Here is a 21,027-nt window from a genome sequence, read left to right as displayed (position 1 = left end):
CTGTAAGTATTTTTTTTTTAAGTAGGAAGCTTTATTGGGGGAAGGGAAGTAGGAGAAGGAAAGGGAGAGAAGGGAGAAAGAAGAGAGAAAGAGAGAGAGAGACACCTGCCTCTGCCTTCTCAGAGAAATGGCGGGAAGAGAACTGACTGTAGGATTTAAGATTGTTGGTTTTTGGAAGCCCTTCCTTCCTTCCTTCCTTCCTACTTCCTTCCTTCCTTCCTTCTTTCCTTCCTCCCTTCCGCTCTTCATTCCTTTCCGTTTCTTTCATTTCCCCTCACAGCCTGTTTGAATACAATGTGAGTTTTGTATTTGAAGATTGGTGACTTTTGGCAATCCCAGAAAATAACCAGAAAATTCCTTCTCAAACATTGCTTTTGTTTATGAGCAAGTGTTGCCCCAAGAGAACAGTGGCTAAGATCTGGCCGTACTGGGTTATGGGTTCCCGCCACTCCACTATGACTTCATCTTAACCACAGCTGAAATGGATGGTGTTTCCTCAGTATCAATACTGAAACTCCCACACATGAATTTTTGGGTGACAGAATTCAACTCATTACACCTCATTCTACCACTTGTATATGACTTTGGGCAAGTTCTTAACAACACCGTGGCTTAGTTTCCATGTCTATAAAATCAGGACAATAGTAACACCTACCTCACAGGGCTTCTGTAGACTGGCTGAATTAGTATAAGGCATTTCAAATGGAGGCTGAGACCTACTTCTATTGTAACATTCAACTGTTTACAAACTGTTTGGAATCAAGCATCTTCTCTATTTTTCTAAGTTTGTACATTATTAAGGTGTAGGTGACAATCAGGGTCAACTTTAAAGGTTCCGACTTATCCATTATTTATTTTTATGGATATTAAAAAATACAAATCGTATGAAATTAGATTCCAAGCCTAACGAGGATATCACTCATTTCTCAGGAGACGTTAGTTTCCAAGTTTTGTTCAAGAATAAAGCCAAATGGAAACAGGACTGCCCAGACATTTGCATCCCTGTAGATAACTTCTCTACTGAGGATGTAGCTCTTCCCGAGTCAGCTCTGTGTAAGGGGTCTCCACACACACTTCGTCTCCATGCAGCTTTTGCCTCCAACCTTCCCTCACTCCAGCCTGCTCCTATGGCAGGTGACTAGAAGACCCAGTGATCACTTATATCACTCTGGGTATGCATCCTTGAGCTCAGAGGATTCCCTGGCCTTTTCTGTTGACCCTCTGATTTACCACAGGGAGCACAGATTAGAATAGGCATTGAAGAAACCAGGACTGTCAATCATGCGGGCCTATTTTCTTGAACAGAAGGAAATAAATGATGCCTAGTCACCTGGAATGCCAGAGGGAAAAGGGGTCAATCAACTTGGTGATTCTTTGCTTTTCTATTAGCAGCCAGCCTCCACCTGAATTCCCCCAGTTTACTGAACATTGCTAGGTCCTAGTGCTGCAGTGAAAGATGGTCCATGTACTTTGCACCCTCCATCAATAGAATCTATTCTTATGTTTATCTCAGATCCTTCCTCTAGACTCTAGCCCTGAGCTGTTTATCAGCTAATAGAATTCATTCTTATTGTAAAGGTCACAGGTCACAAGTTCTACTATTTTTTTTTTTCTGAGACAGAGTTTCTCTGTGTAGCTTTGGAGCCTATCCTGGCACTCGCTCTGGGGACCAGGCTGGCCTGGAACTCTGCCTCTGCCTCCCGAGTGCTGGGATTAAAGGCGTGCACTACCAATGCCCGGCCTAAGTTCTACTATGTTTAAATGTGGCTGTGACCCAAAGATGGAACTCTCTTGAATTCTTTACCTCTCATGGATCACCCCCACCCTCACAGGCCATGAGGCTTTTTTTTTTTTTTTTTTTTTTTGTGTGTGTGTGTGTGTGTGTGTGTGTGTGTGTGTGTGTGTGTGTGTGTTAGGTAATTCCCAACAATCTACAATATGGCCAGATCTCTAATTTTCTTGTCTACAGAGTGGGTTTAAAAAATGTTTCTCTCTGTTGGACTTGAGATCATATATTATATATATATTATATATATAATATATGTACATATATATATATTATATATATATATATATTATATCCAGACACTCATACAGCATTGTTTTGTGATATATGGATACTGTTAATCAATTAACTAGTGATGAAGAAGGAAGTCAATATCTGAAAGCATACATTTTGGCCATATCTCAACCATTTCAAAATCTCATGAATGACTACTTAAGCAAAAGGAAAATTAGCTCAATTAAGCTGATGACACACATATTTTCCAATAATACCTCCCCAGAATTTCCTCTTGATGAAGATAGTGGACCCAAAATGCATTTCTCTGCTTGCCTTTCTTCTTCACTTTCAGGTACTCCCCTAAATACACCACAGTTTCCTGGGCTGTCCACAACTCAGACTTTTTGGAATATTTTAGCAGCAATGCATCTGAAAAAGAAATAGGTTAGACTTCTTTAAGCCATTTTGAACAGGCCTTGGCACCCAGTAAGTATACTTTGCATGCTCACTGTAGGTTCATGGCAGGAAATTCCATGGCTAGCAAAGCCATTTTCCCAGTGAACCACAAAATGTATCTTTCATGATCATGAGTGGTATACCAGCACTCTCTTCAAGGGCTCCCAACAGAAATGTCCTGAAGCCTGGAGCTATTGACCAAAAAGGTTATACTCACTGTATGCTCTCTGGAGTTGATTGGGCTTTAAAACTCCAGTATTCTCCAGTCTCTGAAGCAGCCAATCATTTGTCACTCCTGCCAGAAGCTTTTCAAAGTCATCAGGCTGTAGGGTGCGAGCTTCAAAGAGCTCTGTCCTGCTCTGTCCTGGCAATGAGACAAAAGAACTTCTGCTGGAGTTCAGAAGAGACCATGAACTTTCCCCCTCCAAAGAGCTGTTGGAAAAGGTAGGTGATTTCCACCACCACTGTAAGGATGAACTGGAGTTCTGGCTGCACTTCAGCATGCTTCCAAGTTCCTTGTTTTCCTCTGTGGTGCTGAAGTCTGCATCGAGGTCTGGGAAGGGACTGTGGCCACCAACAGAGGAATTCGGCCTCTCATCTCTCTGACCTGGCCTCCAAGCACCTGCCCTGTGAGCGCCATCTTGACCAATGGGGTAGACCTCTGTGCTGTCAAGTAGTTGGCCCTTCTCATCCTCTGTAGAGGCATCAGGGTCTATGGTCTGGTCTTTGGCTGAACTGCCTGTCTTTGCTGAGTCAACATTTTGAACAGACAGACAAGGAGAGAAAGTCCTGTGTGTCAGCATTGAATGGTTGCCTTCTAAATATTTTGGTACTGCCTGAGAGTGTGATGGCTCATCTCCTTTGCTTTCTTCTGTTTCTCCTTCCGGGTCAGCTGAAGAGGGGCCATCTGTAAATGCAGGCCCTGTGAATCTTTCAGTGACTTTCCCTCTATTCTTTCCTCCACAATGGTCTTTGAAGTCATACTTGGTTTCTGGACAATAACTAATCATCTCACAGTTTTCTTCTTCTTGAACTGAAGGATATGTGGCCATGTCTGTGAACTTGCCAGAGCTAGACAAGGACCAGGAAACAGAACCATATGATGGACTGGACTGAAGAGAAGTATTACTGGGTCCTTCATTTCTGATGTCCTGGTTTCCTTCAGGGACTTCTAATAGCCCTATATTGGAGGCCAAGCAAGTGTCTGTTGTGTTGAAAGGAAGGATGGGTGTTAAGGACGAGTGTTTGTACAACTGACTTTGTGAAGACTCTAGGTTGCAATCTTCAGTTTCCTGAAGAGAAACACCATGCAGCTTTGAAAACAACAGGTGTGTAGCTCTGCAGCTTCTGTTGCACCTGGGCTCCTCAGACACAGCTGTGGAGCACTGAGTGTCCACAAGATGTTCTTCTTTGCTAGATTCCTTCCTTGCCATAACCTCAACACCACAGTTCACTTCCTCCCAGCTTGCAGAAGAGCTGAGCCCTGACAGTTTGCTCCAAGAACTGGAGCTATGGCTGTCACTTAGAGACGTGAGGGGGACATCTGCCCTGCCATTGCTATGGCTTGGCGGCTCAGTCTCAGTCCCCATATCTTGATCCAGGGAGACCCGAAATGCCTCAGAATGGGTCCAGTTTCTCCTCCTTACTCTTCTGAGCTTCTCCTGGTCTTTCTCAGCCATCTGGGAGGAAGCTATACCCCTGCCCTCTTGAGAACAAGGTTTCTCTGGAGTAGCACCCATAGTATCTACAGTGTTTGTTTCTGTTTTCAGAGCAGTGATACACACCTCTGGTTTTGTGTCTCTCGGGTTTTTGCTGTTCCCACAAGTGCTTTCAAATACCTCACACACTGAAGTATGGTGTTGGGAATAGGTTTCAAGAATTTGCTGGAAAGCCACGTGCCCATGCAAGATAGGCTTATCCAAGCCACATTTGAAACTCTCTGGGACGTAAGATCTATCATCTAACTTTGGGAAGCTTTGAACTTGTAGATGTCCCTTCACCTGGCTGACAAGACCCATGATTTCCCGAGACAGCGCTTCTCTGTCCTGGCTTGTGTAGGAAGTGCTAAAGATGTACAGCTTACCCACAGCTTCACTGCAGAGCTGCCTTGCAGCTCGGACTGCATCTGTCTCCCCATGGAGTCTACAGTGTACCGTGGTGAGGCCAAAAGCGGCTCTGATGAAGCTGTGCAGCTCCTGCTTCCCACTAACCAGCTCACCATCTTTCTTAGTCAGGAGGCCAATCTCAAAAGCCTCTTTGGCATCACACAGGTACAAACTTTTCAGTCCTGGAGGACAGTCAGTAGAGCAACCGTATGACAATAAGCACGTTCCACGGATATTCTGTGGGAAACAGCAAACGCAGGTCAGATATTGTATCTGATTAGATGTGAATCAGGACAGACTTTTCTTCTTTTTCCTTTCCCTTTGTTTTCTTTCTTTCTTTCTTTCTTTCTTTCTTTCTTTCTTTCTTTAAGACAGAGTCTCTCTATGTAGCTCTGGTTCTTCTGGAACTCACTGTGTAGATCAAGCTGGCCTCAATCTTGCAAAGATCCACCTGCCTCTACCTCCCGAGTGCTGGGATTAAAGGTGTGCACCACCACACCCAGCAAACCATTTTTATTCCTGGAGAATACTCACTTAAAATATTACAGAAAAATAAAAACACACCACAGATATTCTAAAGAAGGTTCAGGAATATTTAATGGAGGATGTGAGTTTTGTTTTGATGAGTGAGAAGGGATGGAAACAGGAGCCATTGACTGGCATGAAGTTAAGACATTATCTTTACATATCCTCCCATGACCCTGACACTTGTGGACAGACCATGGCAGACGTACAATTTGCTGTTGTTCATTTTAGCAAATGGTGTACCATGGTTGGGTTGCCCATTTGATTGGTTTGAGAAGTCTGTGAAGATTTACGAGAGACAATGACATTAGGGATGCAAGACCCCCACCTTGAAGATGGATTGTACCACCCAGTAAGAGTGAATCAGGAATAAAAGGAGAGGAAGGAAGATGGATGCCTGATAGCACTGGCAGCCACAAGGCTGAAGATTTTGTTCTTGATAGCTCCTGTTACTATGGTATTTTTGTCTTACATCAGTAATAGAGCCAATGAACCACAGACTGAAACCTCTGAAACTGTTAGCGAAAAGGAAAACAACAGCAAAATCAAAGCAAATAAAAAAAGAAAGAACAGCCATTTCCTTTCCTTAGATCATTTCTCACAGTATTTGTATTTGTCGCAGTGTCAGCAGTCTTACTAACCTACAGTCTATACCCAGGATACAAACATAATTAATTTCTCTATGCAGTAAGGGTATTGATTTAATTATAATCCAAACAACAGAATATTGGGGTTTAAATTGATCAGTATATTGAATCAGCTGGCTGAGAGTCATTCCACTATACCTGCACAGTGCTGGTTTCTCATATGGACACCAAAATGTGTGGATGCTCAAGTTCCTTGCATAAAATGGTATGCATATAAAATATGCACCTATGTCATCTGTAGATCACTTATAATATGTAACATAGTGTCAATATTTCATCATTTAGGAATGACAAGAACAAAAAGGCCGTCTGTACATGTTCTCTAAAGATGCAAAAATGTTGAGGAAGTGTCAGAGTGTGGAACCTGCAGATGCGGAGCTGATCGTATATATTTTTAAGTCAATGAATTGTTAAAAGTTATGTGTATGTTTGTCTGTTTACATTTTCACACACATGCCCGTGGAGTCCACAGAGGGTGTGAATTGCTTGGAGCTGGATTTCCAGGCTGTTGCAAGCCCCTTGATGTGGGTGCTGGAAACCTGACCCAGCTTCTCTGCAGGAGCACTCCCTGCTCTTAACTGCTGAGCCATCTCTTCAGCCTCCAAGTTGACTATATTTCAAAATGAAAGATTTTGGAATGTTAATCCAAGAAATCTGCATTTATTGGGCATAGAGTAGACCCCAGGAGCATGTGTTTTGAAAAGGCTCCTTGGGTGGTTCTGACTGTCTGCCAGCCTTAGAAGCCCTTGCTTTGGAACAGACAGCATTATATATGCTTGGACTGTAGTAACCTTGCTGCCATCAGGATATAGCCATTCTGACCAATAGTACTTCCCCTGTGTGGAGTCTTCCCATAACTGCCAGTGAGGAGCCAGCACCTACTTCAAGGTTAGACTTCCCCTCCCCGCTGCATGGGAGAACCTGTGTTTACCACAGCTGTGAGCACAAACAGAGGTGTGTAGGCACTGAAGGCAGCTGCCAGTTTGCAGGCTTCTGCTGCTGACAACAAATGGTGGTCAAACTCCTTGAGCAAGGCCTGTGGGGAAAGAGAATGGAAAGTGAAGTAGCAGATACCATTTTTCCATTTGTAAAATAACACCCATGACATCCCATTGCTTTTCTTTCAAGATTCTGAGGGATCCCTTCTTTTCATCATGAGTCAGTCAGAACAGTGCCAAGAAAGTCTGAGTCTAAAGATCCCAGAGCATCGGGTGTCATTTCCTCTAGCTACCCCCATCCCTATCCTGCATTCACAACACAGAGGACAACATTTAGGCAAAGCAAATCAGATGAGCCTCTCTGTGAAATGGGGGCAATTTCCCATTCATGGAAACTGCGCAGTCTATATCCAGACTGGCTGATGATCTCTGTGTTAAGGTCTTAGCAAAGGTCTCTTTATGGCTTCACATCAATGAGGATGCATCCATTCATTCCAGAAACATACACTGGGCACTTCTGTGGGGCCAGACACCATTCTAGACTTGAGACAGTGGACTATAAGTCTGCAAGTCTTCTGTTGAAGAAACAAGCTGTGCACGAGGTTATTAAAAAGAATGGTAATATTAAGCTAAGAATATGGAGCAAATTCTCAATGTCTGGACCTGCCCCACCCTCCTCCTCCTCCTCCTCCTCTTCCTCTTCTTCCTCTTCGTCCTCCTCCTCCCCCCTCCTTTCCTTCTCCTTCTTTGTTGAGACAGGTCCCTCACTGGGACCGGGAGCTCACAGATTCAGCTACACTGGCTCACTGTCAAGCTCCAAGGGTCCTCCTATGTCTCTAGCATTGGGATTGCAAGCATGTGCCATCAAGCCAGGCTTTTATGTGGGAGCTGGGAACCAAACTCAGATCCTCATACTTATGTGGAAAACACTCTGCCCAATGAATTATCTTCTCCGCCACCCCTATAATGGTTTTGTTTTTAAGAATTACCCTTTTTATCATCAAGTTTGGATACTGAATTTTGTAATATATCTACAGGAAATAAATGGGACTGAAAGTCACTTTGATGATATACTATCATTCACTCACTTGAACATTCCAGAGCCCCTTTTTTATATTTGATTCAGTGCTAGAGGCTGGGAAGACCAAGGTAAATATGACCAATTATAATTGATCCCATTAGTATAGAAGGGGCTGTGCTCCCAACCCCTACTCTACTGGGAAAGAAATGGGGTAACCAGCACCAGCATTGACAGGTGTCCAGGGGATGCCACTCTGAACCGTGTTCTTGACAAATGACAATTACCAAGTTAACCTGTGGGCTGTTCTTAAACTTTTCATAATCTGTTTTGCTCATGGAAACAAAGATGTCTGCCAGTATACCCAGTGATGTGGAAATGCCCTGTAAGGAAAACAAACAAATAGATTGGAATTCTCTCATCTTATGACCTACAGTCAATGACTCCATTCCATGTGAACTATCTATCCTGCTTGTTACTATCCTATGACTATGACATGGAGAAACTTTTGAATTAAACATCAATGGCTTGAGAGAGTATTACATCCCAAGGCATGAGGATGAATTGAAATACAGCTACTTTGAAGTTGGGCTTTACAGGCTATTTGCATTAATTTATCTAATTAATGAATTATCTAATATCTGAATAATTGGCATGGGAAGAGATCTCATACTACTCTCTATTTGTGCTGTAAAAGAGGATAGGCCTCACTCAGAGGCACAGCTCTGGGAAATGGAGACTTAGGATCATAAGAGAGCAGTCCCACAAAATTACAGAGAATGAAAGTGCCAAAAGCAAAGCAAGGGTTGATTCTTAAAGATGCAACACATGAACAGTTAAGGGAAGTTTTGCTAACTGGACTCTTGGAAAATGACTTTATATATAAGTATCATGGCCATCTATCTCAGCTTTGTCACAGGATCAAGTGAAGGCTAAACATGTGATAAGATAGACACAGTGGAACAGAGAACTCAATTTAGAGTTGGAGGGTTAGGAATTATTACAGAAACCTGTCATAAGCCAAGTCTAACTATAACACACAAGGAAGTTCCCAGATGTTCCTGGTCCTGTGCTTCTGCAGAATAAGATAGTGAAGACAGAACTGATAAATGATGAAGTTAATTGTGTTATAAAGAGACAGCTATCCAAAGACAAGCATGGAGAGGAGATACTGCATGTAGACACACAACTTTTTTATCTGGTTGAGGGAGTGTCAAATAGCCTACGACCGAAGCCCATATCAACTCTGCTGCTTCATACCACATGCCTGAAAAACAAAGGGAAAATAGGGATGGACTGTTAGCATCTCTGCCTTAGTGTACAGATAAATAATTAGTAAGTAATTATTTATAAATAATAAATAGATAAAAGAAATAATTGGGAAGAAATTGGAAAACTAATACATTAGGAACAGTTATTGGCTTCTGTTAGGAAAACTTGGGGTAGATTAGACTGACACAGCAATTCGTTTCTTTCCTTTGGTCATATACTTATTTATAACTTCCCCACATCACTAAGAAACTGTAAGAATTATCATGCATTTGGTATCTGTCTTAAACCATTGCTCTGATGAAACACCATAAACAAAACAAATTGGGGAGAAAAGGGTTTATTTGGCCCACAGTTCCATAGCACTGTTCATCATTGAAGGAAGTCAGGACAGGAACTCAAACAGGGCTGGGAGGAGGAGGCAGGAATTGACACAGAGGCCATTGGGGGAGTATATATATATATAATATATATATATATATATATAATATATATATATATATCTTGTTTACTGTTTTTCTCAGCCTGCTTTCTTATAGAAGCCAGGACCACTGACTCAGGGATGGCACCATCCATCACAGGCCGGGGCTTTTCACAACAATCACTAATAAAGAAAAGGCCCTATAGGCTTGCCTACTGCTTGACTTATGGAGGTATTTTCTTAATTGAGAATCCCTCCTCTCTGATGACTCCCAAGCTTATGTCAAGTTGACATAAAACTAGCCAGCATAATCTGTAACACACACACATTCATAGATTATATAATCTATGGTCATTTCCATTGTTCATAAGAATGATAGTTACCATTGTCTACTAAAAATTTCAAACCTTTAGTTTATCTTTTAGTCTAATTGAGGTTTGAAAACTTCGCTCAAAAAATCTGTGAGTCCTCCTAGGGATGAATGAATAACCAAAGCCGGCGAATAGCCACAATTCACAACTGTGGGATTTGCTAACAAAACAGAAAAAAATATTTTCTCTTTTTAACATTCTTTTTTTGTGTTTTGTGTTTTGGAAATTCAAGACAGGGTTTCTCTGTGTAGCCCTGGCTGTCCCGGAACTTGCTCTGTAGACCAGACTGACCTCAAATTCAGAGATCTGCCTGCCTCTGCCTCCCAAGTGCTGGGATTAAAGGCGTGCGCCACCACTGCCTGGCTCTTATTAATATTCTCAACAGTTATGGGATTTTTATTTGTTTATTTTTTATTTTTTTTGGTTTTTCGAGATAGGGTTTCTCTGTGTAATAGTCCTGGCTGTCCTGGAACCCACTTTGTAGACCAGGCTGACCTTGAACTCACAGAGATCTTCCCGTTTCTGCCTCCCGAGTGCTGCAATTAAAGGCATGTGCCACTACCAGCTGGCCTGTTATGGGCTTTTTAAAAACATGAAGTCTCATTGTGTTGCCCAGGCTGGCATTAGTCTCCTGCCTCAGTCTACAGAGTTGACTGCACAGGTGTACACAGCCATGCTCAGCTCAGCTCCTAATATCTTAAATGTTAGCTTCTCCTCAACAGGACAACTAAGGGAAGTGGGATGTGGCAGTCTTGACGAGATATAATAAGAAAACTCCACAGTAAATTCTTAAAGCCAGCCTCTGTGTGTGAGCCCTAAGAGGGATAGTGATTGGCGTCAGACAGTACCTAGCTTTTGCAGAATTTGTCCTCTGATCTGTATACAGACCGACTGCACCAGGACTTTGTCACTTTCATTTCTATACAGCCAGGTACCTGAAATAAAAAGGAAGGCAGTGCCTGGAGTCATTAAGGAACTGGCTTGGTAAGGCAACCCTATTTTCATAGATGTCTTTATGAACACATATGACTTAGAGTTGAGAGATTACTCCAATGCCCATGACTTCATAGGAGCCAGCTTTTCCATGGTCTGCAGATGTCTTATCAACAGTTCTTGCTCCCCAGGGTCTTCATCTGTAACTCTTGTTCCAGGCTCACAGCATCCCAATCTGGGATCCTCTTCTCTGGCTTTTCAAGAGTTTGTCTCCTCTCTCAGATCCGGACTCAGTGCTATTGTCTTGAAGGCTTCCCAGGTTCCTGACCCCAGGTTGTCCTACCCACAGTGAGACCCCACTGTCTGGGGCTGTCTCATAGACCACAGGGTCAGTTCCAACCACACAAGATTCGTTTGGATACTGAAGGTGATGACTCCACACAGACCAAAACCTTAGAAGATAATTCATTACCAATGTAATGAGACTTGCTAGGGAGACCTGGGCTGGTACTCAGGCTGGTCATTTGACTGAAAGAAGGGAGTGGTGAGTGACTTTGATTTTTTTTTTTGGTGGTCATTGTGTGATGCAGGAAGAGTTCCAGAGAAGTTGGGCTGGAGTTTGTGGGCAAGTAGGCTGGGTTTTCAGTTTCGTATTAGCATATATTAATTCTGCAACATAGGAAGTTTATGACATGTCTCCACACGAACACACCTTACCATGTACTCTATTATTCTTTTTGTTCTGTTTTGTCAACTGGCCCAGTGGGTGGCAAAAGGAAAAAGGGAGGATGGTGAATGTCAGTGGGAAAGAATGGAGTTGGGCTCTTTCTTCTTCGTCTGTCACACTGCACTGTTTTCTTCCTAGTTCCTGTGTGTGAGCATATAGGTGTTTTTTTGGTGTGTGTGTGTGGGGGGATTTCTGGTGTGCATGTTTAGTGTAGAATACAGAACATGTGAATAGTGTGGCTTGGTGCTGGGGGCCACAAATGAAAGACATGCAGTGAATATTTGCAGCCTAGCCTGTCTTCTTCTTGGTCCACAGTTTTCAATAACCAAGAGCCACTGCATCTCAGCCCATTGAACGCAAAAGTTTACTGAACAAAACTATGTTCAACTTTTTGGAAAACTTTTGCTGCCTTAAATGCTTAGAACTCCCAACAAAACCTCAGAAGGTTTAAATGATCTGTGAGACAACTCGAACCACTTCCTTTCATATGTTACTGAATATGAAAAGGAAAGTAACTTCAAAAATAACTATTTATGAAAGTTGTTATATAGCAAAATGAATTTCCAAGACACTGAAATGCATGAAGCCATAGGAGCATTCTTCTGAGTCAGAACCTTCCTTCCCAAGCCCACCCCATGATCCTGCCTAGGGCTTCAACTGAGCACTCGCTGGGGCTCACAGACTGTCCATTAGCAGTGTCCATTAGCAGTGATCATGCACTAGTCAAGGTCCTTATAACGAAGCAATGACGTACCAAGAACCTTTTGCTTTGTGTTTGAATTTAGAGAAAATGGAAAGAGAAATCAATAAGAAGCTTGGCAGAAACCCTCACTGCAGATTCAGTCCCAGGTGGTCCCCTGAGTAGCCAACATAGATTGAGCTGGCATAGATCAGGTAGGGCCTGAGGGATGCATTGTTCTAGAGATGTGAGACACTTACCGGTTGCTCCGTTGTTGTTTATCAGGCTGCTCAGGATGTACTCTGCCTTCAGCAGTTTCCCTGAGAAGAAGCAAGCAGACTCCAATGAGTGCAGGTGACCACAAAAGGCCAGAAGAGGGCATCAGATGCCCTGAGCTGGAGTTACAGGCGGTTGTGAGCCACCTAACATAGGTGTGGGAACTGAATCCAGGTCCTCCAAAGAGCAGTATGTAGTTTTAACTACTGAGCCATCCCCCTGTATCTAATGCTTTTAGCCAAGTCTAATTATGTTTCCTGTGTTAGTGACTTGTCTTTTCTTCTTGTTTCCTTTAAGATATTTTTTTGTCATTTATTTTTGAGTAGTTTTGCCACATTGGGTCCAGGAAGGGCTTAGGATTGGATATACTCCTTCACTGAAAAAAATGTGTTTGTCTCACTTCTGGATCTTCTAAGTCTTAGAAATCCTGGTGTGAGTGTGTGTGTGTGTGTGTGTGTGTGTGTGTGTGTGTGTGTGTGTGTGTATTCTTTCTCCTTTAGCTTTCAGACTTCTTCACATTTTCATCTTTCTTATTTACTCTCAGCAGTATGCTCTTTAAATTCAATGTTCAGTTGTGTGTATTTCCCTCCTGCTGTTAGAGCTGTTGCAGGAATATAGGTTAGGAGGCCAGGGTTGAACACCTAGGGGACCCGCCCTAGGAAATGCATCTTTGTTTCCAGGCTGTTAACAGTTACATAGTGAGAGGCACAAGGCACACATGGTGCTAGCTGGTCCCTGGCTCCCCCAGTGAGCATCATCAGCTCCAGACCTTCAGAAGCAGAACTCATGCTTCCTCACATTCCCGGGGCATCACAGACATGGGGAAAGCAGGCGGCACTGCCCAGGAGCACCATTTGCTGTGCCTTTTGATGAATGGATTGAAGGGAGACTGAATGAAAACCAGAGAGAGCACTTAGAAATCTCTATTGTCATTTGCTTATTTTTTAAAAATATTTTTCCTTCACTTTCCCAGCCAGTTATTTTCTTGCCATGTCCTTAATGACAGTTTTCAGCAGTTGGGCATCCTTCTTAGCCATGAAATGCATGAAGTTCAGTGCACCCATTGGGAGAGCTCCTGGGTATACTGGCTCTCTCTAGAGCAGCGGTCCTCAACCTTCCTAATGCTGTAACCCTCTAGTACAGTTCCTCATGTTGTGGTGACCCCAACCATAAAAATTATTTTCATTGCTACTTCATAGCTGCAATGTTGCTACTGTTATGAATCATAATGAAATATCTGGTATACAGGATATCTGATATGTGACCCCAAGGTTTAATAAGCTTCCTTGCAACTTCTGCACAGTGGCTGGGAGGAGTCACTACTTCTCCTTTCATAGCCTGTGCAAAACCTTAAGAATTCTATCTTTCTGCATCTATTTTTAATCATGTGACTCAGGGTCCCATCTTCGGTCTCTGCACAGAGATTCAAACCCCTGTCCCTTCCCTTTGGACTATGTCCAATGCAAATGACATTGGATATGTGTTGTGAGAAGTAGTCTAATGCTCTGACCCTGAACTATGTGTCACACCACTATGTCACAGACATTTAAAAGCCTTTACTGCACAGTATTTATAGGTTTGTAATGAGGGAAGGTTCTGTGCTGGCTCATTCCTCCATCTTTATGGATGTCTGTGCCTTTCTCTGCCACTGTGGTTTGGAATGTTTGCTTTCTGATCCAGAGTGAGCTGAGTAGCAGGTCCAAGGGGTCTTCTCTTATCTCCCTGACACCTGCTGTTCTGATATCTGCAACTTATTTTGGGTGGAAACTTGGACTTGATTGGAGGGGAGTTCCCTTGCACTACTGTCTTCTCCCCTACTTTACCCTGTTTGAGGAATATAGTTCTCCATTCTCTCCCCCAGTGCTTCCTTCACTTGGCCCAACTCTAAATACTCCACATCCACACATACATACATACCCATTGTATTCAAACGCTATGGAGGTGTACAGATATTTTAGGGCAGGAGTTTATAAGAGCCAGCCCTGAGGCTGTATGTTTTAGTTGCTCTCATGGAAATGCCTTTGAGCAAAAGACAGGCTCAATTGTTGAGAAACAAGACACAGGACGTTTATTTTAGACTCAAGTGAGCCAAGGAATATTACCTTCCACGGTGACATTAAGGCTTCAGGAAGAGAAAAGCCCTTTATCACCAGTGTTATAGGTACATCAGCAATAATGACAAAGCAAGGCAAAGGAACCGCTGGGGGTGTGGCTCAGGGGTAGAGCACTTAGCTAGCAAACATAAGGTCATGGGTTCTATGCCCCAAAAGGCAAAAGAAAGAGAAGAATATTTGACAGATTAGTTGGCTGTATGAGAAACAAAGCTGTCAACACCCCCGCCTATCATTTGACCTCTATTTCCATACCACAGCCCAGCTTTATACACAAAATTTGCAGCACAACTCTCTTGCTAGTGCAACTCAATGGGAACCTGAATTAAAACTCTGCTGTTGCATGGAACCCTCATCGTCTTGTCTCCCACAGCAAGCTCTTCACGTGCCAGTGCCTCTGGATACCGCCAGAAGGCACGTTTATTGCTACGTTTCCCTCATGCCTCAGGCACCATTAATGCGTTAGGGACATCTGAAAGAAGATATTTTCCCTATGTTCAGCCCTCTCTAGAGTTACTCTGGAAAAGTCAAGAGTAAGCCACAGGCACAATTTATTTACAGTTAGAAGAATTTGCCAGAATGGACTTGAGCTTTTGTGGAACTTGGATTGAATCTAGGCCTTCCCATATGCCAGGCAAGTGGCTTTACACTGAGTTGTATTCCAGCTCTGATCTGGGACTTTGAAAAGGCAATCTCTACAAGCCCATTCTGTCCCTTCGGCATTAAACAATTGTCCCATTTAGTATAGTTACTGAAGTTCCCTTTCAAAAGAAATGAAGAGACTTTAACCTTGCCCAGGACCAAAGTAACTGAAATCAAGCAAAAAAAAAAAAAAAAAAAAAAAAGGGGGGGCTGGTTATCTCTGATAGGGCGATTCCACTTCTTTTTCCATACTTTTGCTCCACGTTTCTACATTTATAGATTATGAGTAATTTAAATACTTCTAGACCTGCGTGGGAGCAGGCTGTGCTGTCACACACCCCAGCCCCCACCTCGCCCCTACTCCCCTTCTACGTCTTAAGTTGGCCTGTCAGCCTCAGTTTTCATTTCATTCAAAGTGACAGGGGGAAAAAAGATACCTTCAGCCCTAATCAGGTACTGTACCGGTGCTCTCAATGATGAAAACCCCTCAAATTGCTTCAGTGGGCTGTCAGCTTCATTGTCGGCTTAGTCAAGTGGCCCTACAGAAAGGAGACAGGAGAGCTAAGAGAAAAGAGTCGATTTCTAATCAGCTTTTAAAGGCCCTTGGTCAGAAGTATAGCAATTCAGATGCCCCTGTTTGAAAGCAGCGGGACAGATTTGTTAGCAGACAAAGGCTCCAATTAGTATTTTCCACACCCTTTCACAATTTTCTCTACTGCTTTTGGCTCCGAAACTCTTTACGCCAGGCCTTTGTGCCTGCCGAGAGGCGGGAGCAGGGGCAGCGAGGGCTGGGGCCGCAGAGGTGGCACCCATCGGTGCCCGGTGCCCGCCAAGGTCTGTAGAGGTCAAGTAGCTGGGAGTAAGCGGTCTGGGGACCAGCCGGCGCCAAGGGATGGAGCCCACCTGAGTTGACGGAGATCCGGGCTTGACGGATGACCACCTGCGGGGCGATGGGCGTTGCGGGCTGCAGCTTGTGCAGGCCTTTGGCGACCTGCAGGAGTTTTCCCGAGACGTCGAGTCCGTACAGGAACCGGTCCATCAAGAAGACAATAGCGGCGGCGGCAGCGCAGTCCTGGACAAGGATGGAGGCTCGCAAGGCCGCCTGCAGGAGCAGCCACAGGACACAATGAACCAGAAGACACCGCAGGCCCCCAAAGAAGGCTGCCCTGAACTGAGCCTAGCAGTCTAGGTACTTTTAATTAAAACAACAGTTAAGCTTGAAGCAAGTGGGAGAAATATTCTTTAGTAAGTGATAAAATCATATGGAAAAAAAATAATTAAGGCTAAGTTCAATTCTGTTGATAAAATAGTATGGTCTTCATTGAATTCCCCTCCTCCCCGTGTGTAAACCCATATTGATAGGAAGTGCATATTTCTTGTTAAATTAAAATAATTCAAAAGTGGGGCACAGACTTAAAGTATCCAATTCCCCCACTCCTTTCTAGTTTTTTTTCCTCCACTTTCCCCTTGGTCTCCTCTCGTTCTTATTCTCTCTAAGAACAATTTAAGTAAAACCCCTGAACAAGTGTGTCCCCTTTTGTGCATACATAGACATCAGTTGATTCTTGGTCTTGCCTGGCCTCTTTCTGTCTGTCATTAATGAGATCACACACTGTTCTTGGCCTTCCTGGTTTAGGCACCATTACATCAGGGAGAGAGCTTTTCACATCAGGCTCTCTCTCTCTCTCTCTCTGAGAATTTCATATATGCATACAATGTGGTTTGATCAAGTCTACTCCCCTGACCCTCCTCAATTTCTCCTGCTCCCCACTCTTCCTTCACAAGTTCTTTTTAAGCCACTGAGCCCACTTAGTGTGCATGGGTGTAGGACAGTCCATGGTGCATGGTCAGGGAGCACAACCCTGAAGAAAACTTAACCTCTCTCCCCCAGCAGCCATCCATCATCAATAAACAGCTCCTTAGCTGGCAACATAACTTCACGATTCACTTCCGCATCCATTCTGGGATTATGGCTAGCCTGAGCCTGTGCAGGTCTTGTCTGTGTAGTTAGAGCTGCTGTGAGCTCATCTATGCAACACCATTGCCATGCCCAGCAAATACTGCATCACTGCAGATGTCAACTGCCTCTGGCTCTTACGCTCTGCCTTCCTCTTCCTTCTGAAATGATCCCTGAGCCTTGGTGGTAGCTGTCCCATTTAGGGCAGAGCACATTAGTTTGGCATTCATTTCAACTGCCCTTCGGGAGCCTTTCTAGTGGAGGCAGAATGACCCTACATTGATTGGTCTGTGGCAGGAGCTGGTCCAACAGGAAGAGCATCTGGGCAGACTGTGGATATATATATGTTTCACACAAGCTGGCTTGAATTCCCCATCTTCCCTCCTGCTTCAGCTTCCTTAGTGTTTTCATAACTGATATGTACCACCACATCCACCCTTATTATGTATAATTTAATTGAGAAACAGTACATTAGCTCAAAATTGAAATTTGATTTTTATTATCCTGTTAATATAAGTCACACACACATATATGTTTATAAACAAAGGGAGAAAAGAAAATAAATATGACTTTTAAGTGTAACATGAGTGAGAAGTGAAAATAAGGTCTAGGTCTCAGTTGGTAGAATGACTGACTAGCACACTTGAAGCCTTGGGTTTGATCCCCAACACTGCATAAACCAGATGTGGTAGCCTGGGCTACCACAATGTCATCCTGGGCTATGTTGTGAGCTAGAGGTTAACCTGGGCTAGAGACTCTCTTCTTTAAAAAAAGAAGGAAAGGAAAAAAGAAGGAAAGAAAAGAGAAGTAAAATAAACAGGGTGAATTTCTATGGGAAACACTGTCATCTGTGTTATGTTAGGGAGTTACAGTGAAGTGCTGTGATCTCCTGGTCACACATCTCAGCGCATGTGAAAATACCACCCAACACTTTCTTTTTAGTCTGAACTGAACCCACCTCAGTCTTTTCTGGCCCCTTTGTTCCTAGATGAAGCCTAGAAAGCCCTGTGTGGGATTTGTGACCTCAAGAGGCTCCACACTCAGCCCTGCTTTCTTCACAACACCATCCAAATCTTAACCCTTGAGGTACAAAACTAGGCATCAGGCACAGCACCACGAAATGTGCCATGAATAACTCATCCAGTTGCCACAGCAATTCCTCCACTCCTGAGGCGGGTTCTGTTACTAACCTCATTTACAGAAGGGAAACCTGGAGGCTCAAAGAAGTTAAGTTTACACTGCCTGGGTCTAGGAGCTGAGTGGAAGTGAGTACAGGAGAGCCTGGCGCAGATCAACCAGGTTCCTACCTCTTAGGCTCACTCTACCTTAAGATGTCAATTACTTGATAAGTATGCCAGTCATTTATGCTCAACAGCACTACAGATGTAGTCAGTATTGCTGTAGTTGCTGATCTAAGCAGTGTGTAACAACAGCCTGAAAGAGTTCAATCCAAATTCGAAGAGTGGGGCATCCTGCAGGATCTTGGTAGCAGTTATAGATGCTAGCAAGTAAAAGGATCAGCTCTTTGGCCAAATGTCCACCAGGAAGTCTAGATAGAAACATAGAGTCAGTAGACATGAGCTAAGACAATTTCCTATAATAAAAACTTGAGGAAGCAAGGCACGTGTTATTCACATGGAGCCTCCTCACTGGCTTTAAAGAGGAAGGGTGCAAAAGCACGAGCTGGGAGAGCAAGTTGTACCCGGTACAGTAACCCATGGTTACTGGTTGCTGGGCCATGAGTAAGATATGGTGTCACCTAGCGGTAGTGATGTGATTTGAATTAAGTTTTAAAGAACATAAAAAAAAAATACAGAAAGACTTTTTGCTCCTTCCCCCTCTGCTCTTCTTTCTGTCCATCTTCCAGTCCTTTTAATTAGATTTAGAACATGCCAGGGCTGGGGAGATAGTTCAGCAGTTAAGAGCATGTACTGCTCTTGTGGAGGACTCAGTTTCCCAGTACCCACATTAGGCAGTCCACAGCAGCCTGCAGCTCTAATTCCAGGAGTCTACAAAGTGATTATATTCATCAAATTGTGTGAAAGTTAATGTGTTTCATTTGCTTACTTTTATTAACCTCTGATGTTAACATGTGTGCATGAATACACACACACACACACACACACACACACACTCGAATAATACAAATAAATCTTTACATTTAGAACATCTCAGAATTTTTCTCTTGTCAAAAGTAAGAAAAGATGCATTCTCATTTAGAGAAAATGCCATCTGCTTTGGAAACCCTCATAGCAACAGCTCTGCAGAGTTTCAACACTGTGCTGTGGTCTACACCTTGGACCTCCATTCCCACCCAAAGCTTACATGGTGAAGCTTTGGTTTCCAGGTGAGATACTGGAAAGTGCTAAAACATATTTTTGGTGGTAGAGGTTAGTGGGAGGTCCTTGTGACATCAGAGGTGTGCCCTTGAGAAAGGCTATCACCCTTCTCTTCCTTTTTGGGGGGAGGGGGCATGAGTGGAGCACTTGTTGTCCAGAGTCATTGCTATTGAGCATGCCCACCAGAAGCCTTCTAAGCATGGGATCTGATGAACTGTGGGCTAGAACTTTCAAAACCGTGAAGCAACAACCCTTTTCTATTTGTGTGAGTTATGTTCCTGTTATTTCCTTAGAGTGATGGAAAGCTGACTAAAACAATTAGCATATTTCTAAGTAAACTAGGCTAAACATTTACTTCCCATCCATGCTGAGCTTTAGCTATGGTATTTATTTACTGGCTTGATTTCTGGTTTATATTTTGCTTTCCATCTAAGGATCTATAAAGCATTGCACAGAAAATAACATTTATGCACAGACATGTCGTGTGTGTGTGTGTGTGTGTGTGTGTGTGTGTGTGTGTGTGTGTGTGTGTGCATGGACAGTCATGGATCATGCAGTGCCTACCAATGACAGCTCATTAACCATCAACTCATTTACTCATATGGAAATGATAATCTCTAGTTAAATTATCTTGCTATATTAAGTCTTCATTGCTTTTGCTGTGATGGAGATGTCAGTCCTTAGTAGAGAAAATCTCCATTTTTTATCTCTCCACCTCTTCTTTTTTTATTAGCTTACAAACATTTCTCCTTGTATTCCCTGTTATGGGACGTCAATGATTACAGCATTTTTGGCTTCTATTTCTTTATTTTGCTGCATGGGAGGCAGAATGACTCTGATCTCTTTGATTATTTCTCTGGAACAAGTTGTCTAAAGGAAACAGATTCTTTTCTGATCTTCTATACCTGAGGTCTCACATAGGAAGCCTATACATGGGATGTTCTATACTCCAGGTCTCACCTAGCAAGCCTATGTAGCAAGTCCCTATCAGGGATGCCCTGCTTGGCCAGGTGATCCCTGTGATTATGGAAGTCTGTGTTAATTGTGTAGGCGATTTGGCAGATCTCCTATGCTCCAATATGAAGCTTTATCATCCAACCTGGTCTTTGTCAGGGTTAAAAGTAATATTTAATCTCTCGTTCTGGGAGAGATGGCTCAGCAACTAAGAGCACTTGCTGTGCAAGTCTGAGGATCTGAGTTTGGATCCACAGCCCGACCCTCCAAATGTGGCTGTAACTCCAGTACAGAGGGTGACGGGGGAGGGATGGTTAGGGAAAGCAGAGGGAGACAGGCAAATTCTGGCAGCTCATTGATTAACTAGCCTGACTGAATGACTAGCTCTAGGTCTAATAAAAGACATTGTCTCAACAGAGTAAGAGAACACATAAACTACACACACACACACACACACACACACACACTATATTTAATATTTTGTTGGCCAAACTTTTGTGTTATTTCCCAGTTTTCTCAGAATCCAAGAAGGGAAGAGAGATTATGTAGTGGATATTCTTAAAAGATCACGGGCTTAACACTACCTTTCTTTTAAAAGTCACCACAGTCCCTGTCCCTGTCTTTGAAGTAACCATGCATTTTGCTACTTGATATACT

At 43.2% G+C, this 21,027-nt stretch overlaps 1 protein-coding gene across 12 annotated transcripts in view; it reads right to left on the bottom strand.

Annotated features, from left to right (window-relative positions):
* The window catches only part of Ank2 (ankyrin 2), an 842,037-nt gene that overhangs the window by 720,934 nt on the left and 100,076 nt on the right, over window positions 1–21,027 (bottom strand). Inside the window, exons 4-11 of one of the 12 annotated variants that reach the window (XM_035451894.1) lie at window positions 16,024–16,222; window positions 12,352–12,411; window positions 10,601–10,687; window positions 8,882–8,958; window positions 7,979–8,074; window positions 6,667–6,771; window positions 2,676–4,800; window positions 2,278–2,431 (exon numbers count right to left, since the gene is read on the bottom strand). The exons of the other annotated variants lie outside the window; for them this stretch is intronic. Coding sequence (XP_035307785.1) covers window positions 2,278–2,431; window positions 2,676–4,800; window positions 6,667–6,771; window positions 7,979–8,074; window positions 8,882–8,958; window positions 10,601–10,687; window positions 12,352–12,411; window positions 16,024–16,222 — 2,903 coding nt within the window. The remainder of the gene's footprint in view (window positions 1–2,277; window positions 2,432–2,675; window positions 4,801–6,666; window positions 6,772–7,978; window positions 8,075–8,881; window positions 8,959–10,600; window positions 10,688–12,351; window positions 12,412–16,023; window positions 16,223–21,027) is intronic. 12 annotated transcript variants of the gene reach the window in all.

This window comes from Cricetulus griseus (genome assembly GCF_003668045.3).
Source record: "Cricetulus griseus strain 17A/GY chromosome 1 unlocalized genomic scaffold, alternate assembly CriGri-PICRH-1.0 chr1_0, whole genome shotgun sequence".
NCBI lineage: Eukaryota > Metazoa > Chordata > Mammalia > Rodentia > Cricetidae > Cricetulus > Cricetulus griseus.
Note: the sequence above shows the minus strand (reverse complement) of the source record. Positions and strands in the feature narration are given on the sequence as shown.